We start from the raw sequence: 15,934 nt of genomic DNA, 5'->3' as shown, positions 1-15,934 counted from the left end.
TTGGGGGGCACTCCCATATCTCGCATCCTTTCCTAACAATCACATCCCTTCCTAATAAACACTTCCCAAACTAATGGGTGTTATATCCATTCATAAAAAGTCACACTTCATATGAAAAGGTATTGCAACCTTTCACAAAACAAACTTCTCTGAACACCTTTTCAAAAATAACCCAAACTAAAACCCATTATTTTGAAAATCTCTAACAGAATGGTGGCCTAGTATTTTTTGGTAGACAAATGAATATGGAGATAGGCAATTCTAGATTCTCGGTAGAAAGCACAACGAGCATTGTATTCACTACTTCACAGCCTATAGACATCCATACGAGACTCAGAGCATCTCCAATCCTTACATCTTTTACAAAAATGCTACTGGTACAGATTTTTTATTACGCATGCCCAAAATTTCAGTACAACGTCATACCCATTTGTCTATTCATTTTAAGTTCTACCAATTTCCTCACCCGAATTGAGAGATACTCAAACCCATATCTATTCTTTCACTTTCTTTTCACTCTCATTAATTACAAGTGTGACCCAAATCTCTACCCAAATTTGGGTGAAAAAATTGGTAAGAGTTGGTGATGCTCCCGACATTGGGCCAAAGTTTGTGTCACAACCTGCTTTGAGGGCTTGAGAGTGGTTTAACTCTTCAAACAAATACAGAAGACTATGGGTGTTTTCCACTAACTAAAATAAGTAGTGTGATGTATTAGAACGAGAGAATGAGTTGTCTCGTAAAACGAAAAAATACATACTTAAAAAATAAGAGCCTTATGCGGCCTTATGTGGATATGTATGAAGATGATTGAAGTGAATTTATTTTATGAAAATAGAAATAGATTTGGTCACATTGTATTGAACCCATTTTATGAAGGAGCTTGTGGATTTTCATCCCGCTCCACAGGCTACAGCTCACAGCTGAGGAAGTAAACGGAAGCAATCGATGGGACTTGTCTCGCTGCCATACTAACAGGTTTCTTCAAATCTTCCTTTCTTAGCACTCTTAACTCAAACAAAACCAGTCCACTGGGATGTCCATTACGTATAGCTTTCGTTATTCTTGGATAATACATTGCACATGATGAAGAACTGCTCACGATCATTGCGTTTATATGGCATTTCATGGTCATTAGCAATGTGTAGTGGTGTCTAGCGATTTTTAGAACGTTGGCAATGTGTAGTTCTTGCTTTTTCATGTGTGGGTTTTTTTGACATTCCAAACATGTGACACGGATTCAAATTAAGGTTCATCCAAAATCTGGCGTGCTTTATTATAGCTGGAGCAGATGGGTTCATCTTGAACCCGTCTATTCATGACGCGAAGTTTGAATGAAACCTGGGCAACGTCATTTGAGGAACCTCCGGCGTTCAAGATGCGAGGTCCCAATGAAATCCGTTCGACGTCAGACCAAGACATGAGTAAACCTGCCTACAACAGACCAAGACTAATGCATCTAGTGTCTTTTACCTGGCAACTATCAGCTTTGGTGTTCTCCTCGTGGAAATAGTTACTGGGAGATGCAACATGAATAGTCGATTACCTATCGCAGAGCAATATCTTCTCGAAAGGGTACGAAGTTTTTCTACAAACTTGGTCAATATTTTCATACGAAGTGGTGATTAGGTGTGTCATTTAATCTAATGATTCCATGACGACAAAAAGTAATAGGGAAAAACTTGGTGTAACGGTGATGAAAAATTGAACCGTGTAGGAAAAGTAAGCTGTGGCTAACTTTCGCATTTTTATGTTCTGTGTAAATTGTACATCCAGTGCTGACAATCATCTCATGAAAGGAAGATATGGTGGTATAACCTATGTATGGGTTGGAGCTACAGTATAATAGACGTCAAACTTGGAGAAACAAATTCATATTCCTGTCTATATATTCAGCATTGTCATCATCGTTTCTTTGCACATCCTTGGAATGAAATCATTGTTCTTTTCCAGCATGATTCTTTAGAATTAAGTATGACCAACAGGATAGAGATACCATAAGATGTAGGAGTTGACATTGCCTATGGTAGCAGAAGGTTGTAATTTCTGCATTCCTAGAAATGCAGGTTCTGCTTGATGAGTGCTGTAAAATTATTCAGAATGTAATGTGTAAATTTTATTGCAACAGACATGGGAACTTTATGAGAGAAGGGAGCTTGTGGGATTGGTAGATACGTCATTGAATGGGGAATTCGACGCTGAAGTAGCTTGCAGATTCTTGAAGATTGGTCTTCTCTGCACCCAAGACTCTCCAAATCTCCGGCCCTCCATGTCAACTGTGGTCAAGATGTTAACGGGTGAGATTGACATTGAAGGGAAAGAGATTACAAAGCCAGCCCTAATTTCCGATTTCTTGGACCTCAAGGTCAAAAGAACCCCCAAAGCTAAGCCTGAGAAAACCAACAATTCCTACATTGATACTTCTAGCTCTGGTAACCTCGAGAATTCACTGTTGTCATTGGGAATGACATCTGTTCCAACCATGACCTTTACTGCAATATACGATCGGAGCAGCGAAGAATAAAAAAGATAACACTGAAGTGATGAACTCATCTAAAACGAATCATTCCTCCCACTCTCCCAGCATTAGTCTCCTAATAATGAAACAGATACCTAAAGGTAGACCGCTCTGGTTTGCTACAGTTGCAAAATGCCCAGCTTAAAACCTCAGAATTGTTGAAGGAGAAGCCTTTTACTGGTATCTAAATCATGGAAATTGTAGAAAGAGAAAGAGAGATAGAAAGAGTTAACAGCAATAAACAAAAAAGGTTACTGATACAATCACTGTAGATTGCCCACGCTCACGAAAATACGTTTGTTGCTAACCCTGAAATGTTCAACTGACTTGTACCAAAGATACAGGTTCTTCCAAATGATCAAACGGATTCTTACCAAAGATAAAGGTTCTTCAAATGCCAACATAAGGGCAAAGCATGGACTAACAGGGATTTCTTTCACCTTCATGGCCAACTCTGGAACCAAACTTAAATCTGTATGAGATAACAATGGCAGAATGGTTAAAAAGTAACCTGTGCTGTTCCCTGAATTCATAGCAAATCAATCGACAGTGGTGCAATAATGCCATAAAAGTGAGCTGCAAAAATTCAAGGAAAAAGAAGCCATCTTCAGTTCCATGGCAGATGCAACACGTTGTCCCATGAGAGCTTCAAAAGAGTGTTAGATCACTTCAAGTGTCACTTTAGAGGTTTGCCTATTTCATTCGATATGGCTTATCGGCCGAGAAATCTGAATTCTACCCCTTGGGATGGGCTTGAAAGAGAACATTTTATCTGTTAATCACTGCTGCATTGGTATGTATTGCCAAGTTGATATATTTCAATGCCATTTTCAGACCAAAGCTTTAAGGACCAGTTCAAACTAGCCTTCGCCTGGTCAAATCCAAAAAATAAGCAGCCATTTCAGTTGAATCTATTGCCTTCTAAATGAGATCTGGGTAATGTTGAGTGAACTCCTCAAGATCACTTTGTCATTCATGAATGGTCAAAAGTCAAATTGTTCCCAGTGAGAGGTCAATCGTCAAATGTGATCTTTGTTATATGTAATTTTCTAAAATCTAAACTGTACTTGTTACAAGGGAATGACCAAAAAAATATGGCAATGGTTGATCAATTGGAAGAAAAGATTAAACTGACATCCGTGTTGTTGGGCAACAAGTGAAATGTGCACTCATGCGCACACTGACCCAACAGCAAGAATAATCAAGTGATCACAGAGAGACCAGGACACAAAGATTGAATACGTGTTTTGGTAAGACTGTCTGTGTCCATGGGCCACATCAGTTTCCACCCTCCACTATATTCTGATGAGTGACCCAACAATGCAAACTATCTTCTATGATGACTTACTATATCATTTACCCAATTGGATCACGAAGTCGAAGGATTTATTAAGCAGATAAAAAGAAGGAAAATCATCATAACGAGAGGCGGTGGTCATCCAGTTACATTAGCAAACCTAGGTGAAACTATATTTTTGTCAGATGCAACCACGCCCTATAAATGACCAAGATATTGTCCATCTGAACCTGTCAACGACCATGAATTCTCATCATCCAACCACTCCAGCCTCCCAACACCAACCCCAAACTTTCTATCCACTCCTGCAGAAGAGTAAAGTGGGCAGATGAGAAAACTGGTATATGTTGGTGTCGAGCTCTTCAAGAAGCATTTCAATTGAAACCGATGTGATCGATACATTACCTAGTTCATTGCATAATGCCCTGCAAATAGAATTCATTCCTGGGACACCCACATATTTCTTGATTGGTCCTTCCTGAATTAAACTCAAATTAAGATAAATTGTGCCCCAACAAGCAGAGATGACATACATACTTGATACTTGCAACAACTATCTGTTACTAGCATTTATACCAACCATTAAAACATGTGTGCAAATGAAATGCACTGGATTACAAGGAGGAAAAAAATTGGCCCAGCGTAACACATTGCCCAGGGATCATGATAGCGTAAATGTATTGCCTTAGGATAACTCATCTTCAAGAATAATTATGAGAAAGATAAGTAGTACGGATAAATGGTACAGATCACTTCTTTTGGGCTGAAAATGGGTCATAGTTGTCAGGTGACTACAAGGGGCTATTGTATCTCAAACACAACAGTACTCATCATACAGACCCATTTCAGCCCAAAAGAAGTGTTTCTCATAATGACATGGATGGGCGTAGCAATGGGCAATGCCAGAACCAGGATTTTTATTTAGGGGATTTATGACAATCTTAAATGCACGCAATAATCAGTTGGGATTTACTGTTTCATCCCACTGACCTTAGATGCACATCAAAATCTCATATGGCTAATATCCAGATGGTCGGCCATGCACTTAATAAATTCTTTGCCGGAACCAATCACTTTCTATTTTGACAACATTACACAATTGATATCCTTTTTACTGTCTAATTTGACAACATTCCACAACTGATATCCTTTTTCTATACTTGATATGCAACAAAAGTCATCGTTTAAACTCTCAGCAGAAATAAAGGACAAACAATAATATGTATGCAAAAGAAATCTCATCTCTTTCTTCCTTGACGCAAACACAAACTTCACCCAACTTCTTCAATAGTCTTCTTGAAGCATAGGTCTAGTGGCATTTGTGGGTTTAAGGTCTGGATCAGTCGCTATGCTTGTATTTGTACATGAGCTATAGTGGCTATACTCATCTTTAGAACCTGGAGTATTAGCAGTTATAAAACCTGTCACTTCATCAAGTTTCCAGTCAGTCAAGTATCCAGGCCGCAAAATATCAGAACTAACTTCGATGTCTCCTGAAAGCATTGCCACTGCACGTGACATGGAGGGGCGTAGCTGTGGGGATGCCTGGGTGCACAAAAGAGCTACTCCTATAACTTGTTTTACTTCCTCCTCATTGAATTCCGATAAATTGGCATCTGCTAACTGAACTGTGTGGTTGCTTTCATGGAGATGCCAAGCCTATAAGGAGCAAAGAATAAAATGTCATAAGATCCAAGATGGGAGGAATTTTACTAGCACTGAATTATGTAATTGGATGGGCAGAGCCAGAATTTGTGGGTTGTGGAGTCAAATGCCGAGATTCATATGATTAGGTCGTGTGTGGCAATAATAAAGGGGACAGATTATAATTTCTTCGGGCAATTTGGCAATATTGTTGGGTCCTTTGTAGAATACCAGTCAAGAATCAAGACAGTAACTATTTTAAGGGGTGTTTCCAACTCAGTAATTGTCACCAGCTGCCTCTGAGCATTTGCTGTAAATCTCAATGGCAGAGGCGCAGAGCCATGCTATGCATTCAAATTTGCAGAAATATTGAAATGATAAGGGATGTTTTTTGCCTATAGCATTTGAACGAATTGCATTGTTTTCATAGTGTTGAACCAAGGAATGTAATTTAATTTGCACACTAATATAGAATTTGGTAAGCAAGAAAACTAAAGAAAATGGAATTTAACCACCTTATTATAACTTTATATCCCCAATCTAAAAAGGAAAATGCTAATCTCCGCCCATTAGGCGTAGGATAATGGATAGAAAGTGTATCGATATCCGGAAAAGTGTATTAATATCCGTGAAATGTGTATTGATATCCAAAGTTATTTGTCATTGTATACTTATTATCTTCCGCCTAGTGGGCAGTGGTTAGCAACACCGTTCCTTTTTTATCTTCCCATTTATTCCTTCTGTTTATACACTTTTGCTGTATAATTAGCTGAGGGAAAACTTCATATCTTGGTGCAAAAGAATTAGCAAAGTGTCCAGTATGTAGCCTCTTAAATTTTGCTACATTTCACTAACACTGTTCAAATGGGTTTCGAAAAAGTACTTTTTCGCTTTTGAGAGCAATACCTAAGTGATTTAAAACTTTAGTGACTGTACCAATAACCCTATCTGCATGAGCAAATGATGGACATGTAAAGGATATCCCATCTGAGGAGGACTCCAGCTATGATGCTCCCAAGTGGTTTGGGAGCATTGTGCTCCCAAGTCGTTTTTTCCTTATTCTATGGTAAGTGTTGACAACAACGTGGTAAGTGCCGTCAACAAGTATAGTAAGTGTTTCTTAAGGAATTGTAGCCATGTAACATAGTAAGTGTTGCCTTAAGGAATGATATATACAACCTGTTTCAGTGGTAAGTAATACTATGTTTTTTTGGTCAAAAATTCTTAAAAGCATCTCGATTTTAGCAAATCCACCCTACTTTTTGTGAGTGATTTTGATCTAAGGACTGTAATTTACCTACTTTTCAATCTAAGGGTCCATATTTAATTGGAGTATCATGCTCCCATACTACTTTGGATTGGGAGCATTGTAGAAGTTTTGCTGAGGGAGCCAGTGATTTACAACATTTGTTCACAAGGAGATGTATACTAAAGAAGTGAATGATTCAAATGGATGTATACTAAAGTGAATATGTATGCAATTGCAATGTTCCAAAGAAATAATATTTATTGGAGCAAAACGGAAGTAATGAAGAATCCTGTTTTTTCTTCTGTTGCTTACTAAAAGAAGAGTTATTTCATACCCATTCAAGAAGACATGTCTTTTCTTCTTCCAAGCTTGAGTCAGAATTTTGCCTTCCACTGACTATCTCAAGAGCTACAACACCAAATCCATACACATCAGCCTTTTCTGTAAGCTGCCCCCGCATCGCATACTCAGGTGCAAGATACCCACTACATCAGTAACCATGAAAAGTTAATTGCTGCTAAGATGTTACTTCGGCTATAAAAACCAAAAGATACAAGCTAATCAATAAAAGGAAAGCATATACAGAGATTGACTGCTGGGATTCTTACATTGTCCCTGCAACACGAGTGCTTATGTGTGTCTTTTTGTCATCATAAAGTTTGGCCAAACCGAAATCCGAAATTTTGGAGTTGAGGTCAGAGTCAAGAAGAATATTGCCGGCTTTCACATCTCTGTGTACTATGCGAAGCCGTGATTCCTCATGAAGATAAGCAAGACCTCTTGCTACTCCCAAGCATATATTGAAACGCATGGGCCAGCTAAGACACAAACTTGTCTTCCCTGCTTAACATGTGCCAAACAGTTAAATGCATCAATTATTCACCATATTCTGACACTATAATTTACATCGACAGAAAAGGTGATGTCCTGTACCAAACAATGCTTGATCAAGACTCTTGTTTTCGAGATACTCATAAACAAGCAGTCGTTTCTCCCCCTCAATGCAGCATCCATACAATTTCACAAGATTCCTGTGTTGAACAGCAGATATTGTAGCGATCTCTGCAACAAATTGACTCTTTCCTTGGTGGGATGCCACAGACAGTTGTTTGACAGCAATAAGCCTCCCATCATTAAGTGTTCCCTATAGAACATGAAATAATAAAATTTTGAGATAAACTGTCTAGTCCCAACCATGGTTTCTGATCTGATGAAAAGGTAAAATGGTATGGCTATGGACCAGTCAATCGCTGTTCTAAGCAAACCATCTACAACAGCAAGATTTGTAGTTTCCATAGTCTTATGCTAACAAAAATCAATGGCAGAAATGTCATGGTACAATAAAAAGGAAAAAAAAGAAGAGGTGAAGTGGCAGACTTATATCCAAGTGAGCCAGACGATTGGTGCTCTTTCATAAAAGCAATATGAAATTGTTTGACGACAACCTTTCTTTTATTAGAAGGATGCTTACCTTAAAAACGGGTCCAAAGCCTCCCTCCCCAAGTTTGTTTGCAGGATTAAAATCTTCTGTTGCAGCCTGTAGCTCAGCATAGCTGAAAGTGTAGGGCCTAGCTTCAATCCCCAAGAGCTCTGCAAGTACAGTAAAAATCCTTGTTTGTGAATATCCAAGGAAGTTAATACTCAAGCTTGTGATAAGTGACCTAAGCATTTAGCAACCCGATGCTGAGAGTAAAACAAGTATACAGACAAAGGCACATGCAATTTAAAGCAGCATTCAGAAATCATTTCCACTAATAGACTAGACTGTAGAGCCACAAATGGGACAATAATGATTATGTTGGGAGGCAAAAATCAGACTGCAGTAATAAATTAGGTAGGCTTTCTTTCCCTCTTTCTAATTTTACCTTCATCCTCATTCTGGCGTGCCCTTCTTTTCCGATGAACGAAACAACATAATGCAAGTGCAGACAGAAAGCATATAACTCCAACAGGTACAGAAATCCCAACGATCAAGCCAGTCTTGCTCTTCTTACTGCTGGTTGGAGGTTTGTTACTAACAGTGGGGATGAAGTCTGCTACAAAAAGATTAGTTGTCATAACTTGGCGTCAATATACTCAAATATCATGAGTAAGTTTCTCAGTAGCATTTAATGTTTTTGAATCATATTACCTGGGGTGGCAATGATTGCTGAAATAGAAGGTCCATATGTACCTTGACTAGGCACACAGCAAGTCCCTTTACCAGCCCAAAAGAGATGGATTTCAAGGTAGTTTTCAGATACCTGCGCCTTGAATTCCTTCTGAACAGCTTGGAAAGAGGTTCCACCTGCCTCCTTTCGTATGTCAAAATCCTTCCACACCAAATTCCCCTATAATGACCAAGTTCAGCATTAAAAAGGAAAAAAAACAAAAAATATATAAATAAGAAGTAGAAGAGACAACATGAACAAAAAAAAGACTAACTAAAGTTGGATAGACACAAAGCATATATCACAGACCTGGATGTATATATCAAAAACACGCCTTCCGACACTTCTCCAATTTGTAGGATTGAGGATGGATATCTCTGCAAACTGGAGACTCACGTTATAATTTCCATTCTCAAGCCCTAGCCCATAGTATCTCAGTGATCCAGCAGATATTCGTGCTGTTTGGAAAAGCTCTGAGTCCAAGGTATTTGCGATCTGAGATGAAGAGTTACTCGTGTACAGGGCATTGTTGTTCTCGCCGAAGCGTCCAACACTACTTACTGCCCACCTTTTTGTACCAGTCACGTAATATGTAGCCGGACCCAGAGCCTCGTTATCCCTCTCATACACAATCTGATTGATTCTGGATGTAATCTGTGGACCACCACACTTAATTGACAAGTTGTAATCTGTAAACAAGGGGAAAAAAAAAAACCTTCAGATTGAGTTGTACAAACAAGAGTTTTTGGTCAAATGGACTGAAAATGGTGTACGACCACAACACAAGACAGAGTGCACCGCGAACAAAGCAGGGCAACAACACGATAACTGTTAGCTAAAGGCCCCAGCTATGTATATCAAGCAATCTAACAGTTACTAGTCCTAGTTGACCAACTTCTAGAATCAATAGCATATGGCCATTAATATTCTCCTCAAAGGAACACCATTCTAACATAGACAGTCCTCTTTTTACCTCATGTTGTGGATGTAAATGTTCTAGTCTCTAATCACGACAATGGGAAGTTCTAAACTGCACTTACAGATTGGCGAATTCCGATAGCAGGGAAAATTTCTTTGAAGACAGCTAAATCCTGAAGGCAGAACCCTGAAAGCAGAAGAAGAATGCATATCAATTACAAAGGTAAGATGTCTGATAAATCTAAGCAGTATCAAGCTCTAGAACTTTCGTTAGATTTTTTCCAAAACGTTACTGATGCTAATACGTACGGCTGAAATGTTTAATGGGTTCAACAGAAAACAGGCGGTCTCAAAATGTAAGTTAAACTTTTTGTTGGAAACCGAGACGAGTGTTCAATTCATAGATGTTCTTCAATTGGATAGAACTTGTGATATTGAACTGTGACTTCGTGTCGATTGGCAATAACGGCCAATGGCTAGACTTAGTGTCGTGCTCTTGACTTCGTCTTCGTGTCAATTCATTGGCTTTATGCCAAATTGATGACTTCGTGTCTAGATACTGACTTTGTGTTGATTTATTGACTTCGCATCGATTATTTTCTTACGCTTATTTATTGGTGATATCGGATTTACTGAGGAACATCCATGTCTCATATACACTCCTGGAACTCGTTCTGGGTTCCAGTTTTACGGGTATAAGTCGGTGTCCACCACAGGTCATGTTGTGCGGTTGTAGCTTGCTCGGGGAAACGTGGTTGAGGCCTATGGGAGTCTTGTCTCCCGGCCAGTAGTTGATGTGTATAGGCATATTCGGCTTACTACACGAGGGACTATTCAGAATCTTCCAAAACAACTGCAGTTCCCTAACTGTACTTTTGCCAAGTGAACCAATTTCTTTAACATCGTGGAAAGCCAATTAGCTTCATCTCTAGCAATATGGCCTACTCACAGACTCAAAGTATGTAGATTTCAAACTTAGTTCAGGACACAGAAATGAGGTTAGGCAATTGTACTAGTGGCGCTGAAAAGATGGTACCATGGTAAATCTGTTGAGTTATTGGAGTATACTTATTACCGGGAAAAGAAATCTCTTACAGACATGAATTCTGTGCTTTTGAAGGTGAAGAGAAGATGTTTTTCAGACCGAGGTAAATGGATTATGGACGTACAAATGTGGACATGCATGGGTGTCTTTAGTTAGTGGATAATCATACAGTATATCACATCCAACTCACACTATCATTACTCCAGAGCGCAGAACAGAAGTACAAGGTACAAAAGTTAAAAACCACAACTATGCACTACAATCTCATTGAACTGCATACGGGAAGTGTGGGAGAATAAATAAACTTAGAACATCGATAAGATCAATGTAATATCCCATATCTTCGCACCAGAAAAAAGATACAACCACAATACGCCGTTCACGTTTAGTACGTTATGCCAAAATACTATAAACACTCTCAAATATAATAGCACTATCATACATGTTTGACTAGCTCATGGTGCTCAACACAAAAAAAATCATGGGATATCACTCAACTTTAGTTTACCATCATTGAATGTTCAGATGTTATGGAGTAACATGAAAACATGTACAGCAGGGAGGGAATCACCTGTTGTTTGAGCTTTCAATTGTGAAGTTATTCGCAACCAAGTTGCTACATATGACAACCCAGAAAATATCAATGTTAGCTTCGAGAGAGTAATATCAATGCAGAAGATTTTAAAAAATAGAGAATGTCATCTAAACACCCTATTACAGGATGTCAGCACGTGACTTGTTTTGGAAATAGGAACACAAACAGAAAGAGAAACAATAAACATACAGTTGCAAGTCTTGTTGGCTAATCCAAGAAGGAAAGCTCCCAGACAATTCATTGTATGACACATCTCTGCAGGAAATTACATAATAGAAATTTCAATCAATCTTCCAAAACCTATAGAACAGATCACTTGGTTAATCTCAAACCTAAGCACCGAAGTCTTGGAGTTTATCCAAAGCCTTACATACTAACGCAATTACATGAATCATTATCCACCAGTTTCCAAAACCACTTCGTCCAAATATAGAACCTCTCTAGTTGTTACCTCATGTCTCCCCATACGCTTCAACACAGTAAGAAAGCCATCATTACCCCCCAAAAAAATAAAAAACCCTAGAAATAAAGAGACTTGCTTACACAACCTTTGTATTTTTATGGTTGCCTTCCCTAATATAGCATTTTCTAGCATGTGATAGCAGGGTTGTAAAACAAATGTCACTCCCAATAGAACTTTATGGCAGCAAAGAATAAATTCTTCTGATTTTACAAAAGCATGAAACTCTTAGAAACTTTATATTTAACATGAAAAAAAAATCCTCCATGATTATTACGGACCACAAGCGGAAAGAACTTCACCACTTGCATACATTCTAATTGGACTGTGGACCATTATGTTAGATTTACTTACACATTCAGAAGAGACGTACTCTTTTGTGCAGGAAGGGGGCCAGTCAATTTATTATTCCCAAGAAACCTGAATATGCAGAAATTAGTTCAAGCAATAAACAGTAGATGTTGGAGAGATTTTCCACAACCGAGCACAAGATGTTTATTACAAGTAAGAGAGGGAGCTCAAATTGAATAGTGAATCAGGAATCTGTCCAGTTAAATTGTTGAAGCTCAGATCCCTGGAACGTTAGACAAAACATGGTTAAGAAATATGAAGTAAATTTCGTAATGATAAATGTAAAGAACCAAAAATAATTTGGGGTCTGGTTTCGACTCCGTCTTCCTCAACCTGATTATAAACTTGGCAGGTTGAAGTATAGCAGAGCCAACCCAAAATTAAAAGCTATAAGCAACATACAGTTGTGACAAACTTCGGTAATCTCCGATATTGGATGGAATAAATCCAGAAATGTTGTTATTGCTCAAAATTCTGCAGGACAAGAAACCACATGGTCAATATATAGTCTTGTAAAAAACAGTGGAGGAGCATGCCAATGAAATATTAGTACAGAACAGATTCGTCAGCTATAACCATATCATCTTACAAGACATTCAGAGACTTCATATCCTTAAGAAACGCCAGTGAGGAGCTTCCATTAGATAAATCACTAATTCTCCTGTTGCATTTTGTAACACAAAAGAGAAGATTCGCTTCATTATATCCAGCATATGCTAAATCTGAACAAACACTTTTGAAAGAGTACTTAGTACTCACAAGTTCTCCATCAAGGTTAGTTTGGAAAATGATGATGGTATCGCACCTCCAAAGGAATTACCCTGAAACCTCCTATAGAAATCTCAAGTATAATGGATTTATTTAGTTCTAAAACAAAGGAACCTGAGTATCATTATAAATGGAAAAAAAGAAATACATCTTAGTTACCAGGCACTGCTATTTATTTAGCTTAAAGTGATTTAGCTTAAAGTGATCCTACCATCTGAGTATGATAATTGAAATAGAGAAGATTGCTTACAAGCTTTTAAGGTTTGACCAATTCCCAATGAATTCAGGTATGCTGCCTGTAAGGTCGGTGTCTGAAGCCCACCTGAGATCCCCAATGTTTTCCCTTGGTAAAGTAGATCACAGAAACTAGCCTGGACAACCTATTTGATTTTCTCAGATAAGATGAAAGATAGGTCAAAAAGCTCTTACATTGTTTGCAGGTTTCGTAGAGAAGAAAATGTTGAAGGTATAGGTCCACTAACTCCAGAACTGTCAATGTACCTGTCAAGGTGGGCACATTGACAATGCTATGCACATTTACGACAATTGGGGGTAAAAATGTGATCAATGGGCAATGTCTCAGCACTTACAATTGCTCTAACTTTCTTAAATTCCCAAGCTCTGATGGCAGACTGCCAGAGAAGTTATTCATGTCAAATGACCTGGGAAATTAGAAAGTCAAACAACATGACAACAATGTAAATAGGTCACATAGGAATGGTATGAACGAAACAGTAATATCTTCCAGTTATTTGTATGATTGATTCCGGTGTTCGATGGAATGAGGTCCTGAATACCACAATATATAGCAAAGGACCGAGATATTGAATACCAGCGAGTAATAGTTGCAAACTACAAACACAAATTAATAGCATATATATGTGTCTGTGTGTATACGGGGATTACTTTGCCTTGCGTTCAACTGAAAATCGACACAATTAACTTGGCCTCTTAAGAACTTATGAAGTCAAGAATAACATACAGTGATCTTAAATCTGTAAGTTTTCCAAGTTCCTTTGGAACCTGCCCCGATAATGAGTTCATACCCACGGACCTAAGAACAAGAAATGAGATGTCAGAAACTTAGAGGAGCATATACAAATCATGCATATAATATGTATGAAATCTATTTTTTTTTTTTTAAAAGAAGTGATCTCACAGGTACTGCAAGAGAGTTAGGTTGCCAATGGATGGTGACAGGGTGCCTGTCAAGTAATTTTGGCGCAAGTCTCTGCAATAAGTGGAAGAAACTTAGTATCATTTATCAAGGGCTTATTGATGGAAACTATACAAGCATATACTCCGTATGCAATAGTGCGTGGCACATAATCCAATATATGATGAAGTTATGCACCGTGATTTCAAGGTTGCAGTTTGATAGCAACTGGTACAAACAAAAGAAAATGGTACGAGTAGTAAGGTAAAAAGGGAAAACTTAAGGAAGGTACCATACATATTATACAGGTAATCCAAAGTCCATAGTTCATCTGGGATTCCACCAACAACACTCAACGAATAGACTTTCCTGTAACAGAAACGGAAAAGAAAGCAGACTGTGAATGAAAGATTTTAACATCACAGTAGTACGAGCTCAAAGTTTTGAACTTCGATTGCTGCATAGATTGATTCCCTCCAAGCATTTCAATTACAAGGAATAATTCATTGCCTTTAACCATCAGCTAAACATATGGGCATTTGGGTAGACTCACAGTTGGACAATGTGGCAAGTAGTAGCATCGCATTCGCATTTGATGAAGGGATTGTAATTTGTATCGACGAAGCGGGTTGTGTCGATGGCAGCTCCACTGCATAGTTCTCCACTTATGTTCCATTGATTCGATGGGGCCGATAAACCCCATTTGCCGAAGATGGAATTCAGAGCACTCACTGCCAACCAAATCCAAAACTCCACGCATTACTTATCCATAATTATCTCCCGCCCTTAATAAATGATTGTCAGACATGGAGCGAAAATGAAAGAAATGATAACCAAAATAAGTGAAACTGGATGATCATTGAAGAGTTTTTCTTTCAAGCATAGGGTGATCGGTTGTATTTTTCCTCTTAGATCTTAGATTCGATATCCCGTAACTGTTAATCTGCTCCTGGTAGTAAACGGTGGAATTCACTCCAAAAAATTAGTCCAGTTGTACGTAAATTCATCCGAACATACTGGATTTAAAAACTGGATTTAAAAACAATTCTTTTTCACCAAATCTCTCAAACAAACAACACCAAAACAGAGCCATCATCCATATTTTCCAAATTCCAATACTGTTGTGTCTCTGTTAGAACAAGTATTGTGATTAGTTTGACTTTGTCTGATATAATTATGATGAATTCTGTAACGTAAGTTAAGTGCTGCTGGGCTTATGTGAATATATTCTTCCTAGTAGACAAAAAAAAACAGAACAATAAGAAAACACACACACCAAGAGAGAGAGAGAGAGAGAGAGAGAGAGAGAGAGAGAGAGAGAGAGCACCTTCAGAAGGAGGAGTAGTAGCATTGGAGGTCTGATTTTGAGCTCGAGCCATATGAACAAGGCCCAGGACGAAGAAGCAGCAAAGAAGCTGCCAAAAGGCCAAGGCATGGACTGATATTGCTGATCCCGCCATTACTTCCACCTTCCTTTTTACGTCCAGATTTTAAGTAAGTATTAGTTGATGGATGGATTCATTTTCTAAAAATAGCCAAAGATGGAGCTCTCACCTGGATTCGACAGTTGTTCTTTTCCTCGTAGTCTGAGGCCCCGTTCCGCAACGGGAAAAAAGCCTTTATTTTTTAAGAAGGCAATTTTAAGCTCAAAAATTATGAACTTATTGAAATCAAAAAATATGCAATATGGATCTTATTTAAAAGATATCATCGAGATCTTTTATACGATGCAAAAAAAAATTGAAAATTTATTTTTCATTTATATTATTTTTGAGTTTGAAAA

General features: G+C 38.3%; 2 protein-coding genes and 1 pseudogene across 8 annotated transcripts; 1 reads left to right on the top strand and 2 right to left on the bottom strand.

Annotated features, from left to right (window-relative positions):
• Window positions 1–746: 746 nt before the first annotated feature.
• Window positions 747–2,597, top strand: LOC131329772 (cold-responsive protein kinase 1-like). The gene is made up of 3 exons (XM_058363153.1): window positions 747–978; window positions 1,251–1,575; window positions 2,129–2,597. The coding sequence occupies exons 2-3, from the start codon at window positions 1,531–1,533 to the stop codon at window positions 2,522–2,524; spliced, it is 441 nt and encodes a 146-aa protein (XP_058219136.1). The 5' UTR covers window positions 747–978; window positions 1,251–1,530; the 3' UTR covers window positions 2,525–2,597.
• On the bottom strand, window positions 2,355–4,868 carry LOC131329783 (uncharacterized; annotated as a pseudogene).
• LOC131329674 (probable LRR receptor-like serine/threonine-protein kinase At1g56140) lies at window positions 4,869–15,736 on the bottom strand. Of its 7 annotated transcripts, none has more exons than XM_058362968.1 (25): window positions 15,706–15,736; window positions 15,479–15,624; window positions 14,705–14,882; window positions 14,449–14,520; window positions 14,155–14,226; window positions 13,978–14,049; window positions 13,586–13,657; window positions 13,425–13,496; window positions 13,246–13,317; window positions 12,987–13,058; window positions 12,817–12,888; window positions 12,630–12,701; window positions 12,379–12,450; window positions 12,231–12,296; window positions 11,606–11,671; window positions 11,393–11,437; window positions 9,899–9,963; window positions 9,168–9,547; window positions 8,840–9,038; window positions 8,574–8,744; window positions 8,180–8,298; window positions 7,642–7,852; window positions 7,317–7,551; window positions 7,043–7,193; window positions 4,869–5,474 (listed from the first exon to the last, which is right to left on the bottom strand). In XM_058362968.1, the coding sequence occupies exons 2-25, from the start codon at window positions 15,609–15,611 to the stop codon at window positions 5,100–5,102; spliced, it is 3,114 nt and encodes a 1,037-aa protein (XP_058218951.1). In that variant the 5' UTR covers window positions 15,612–15,624; window positions 15,706–15,736; the 3' UTR covers window positions 4,869–5,099. The 7 variants fall into 7 exon arrangements, with proteins under 7 accessions (XP_058218951.1, XP_058218952.1, XP_058218953.1 ...); XM_058362969.1 differs by having other exon boundaries at window positions 15,479–15,620; XM_058362970.1 differs by lacking the exon at window positions 15,706–15,736 and having other exon boundaries at window positions 7,317–7,548; window positions 15,479–15,699.
• Between the last annotated feature and the right edge of the window lie 198 nt (window positions 15,737–15,934).

This window comes from Rhododendron vialii, chromosome 6a (assembly GCF_030253575.1).
Source record: "Rhododendron vialii isolate Sample 1 chromosome 6a, ASM3025357v1".
Lineage (NCBI taxonomy): Eukaryota > Viridiplantae > Streptophyta > Magnoliopsida > Ericales > Ericaceae > Rhododendron > Rhododendron vialii.
The sequence above is the reverse complement of the archived record's forward strand: the minus strand, read 5'-3'. Positions and strand labels throughout refer to the sequence as shown.

What these genes read in the sequence shown, in the direction of transcription:
- LOC131329674 (XM_058362968.1), bottom strand. Translation starts at nt 15,611, where the DNA reads ATGGCGGGATCAGCAATATCAGTCCATGCCTTGGCCTTTTGGCAGCTT. An exon ending in TTAAGAAAGTTAGAGCAATT is followed by an intron (nt 13,497 to 13,585) that starts GTAAGTGCTGAG and finishes CCACCTTGACAG; the next exon opens with GTACATTGACAGTTCTGGAG. An exon ending in TGGTCAAACCTTAAAAGCTT is followed by an intron (nt 13,059 to 13,245) that starts GTAAGCAATCTT and finishes AGATTTCTATAG; the next exon opens with GAGGTTTCAGGGTAATTCCT.
- LOC131329772 (XM_058363153.1), top strand. Translation starts at nt 1,531, where the DNA reads ATGAATAGTCGATTACCTATCGCAGAGCAATATCTTCTCGAAAGG. An exon ending in AGCAATATCTTCTCGAAAGG is followed by an intron (nt 1,576 to 2,128) that starts GTACGAAGTTTT and finishes TTATTGCAACAG; the next exon opens with ACATGGGAACTTTATGAGAG.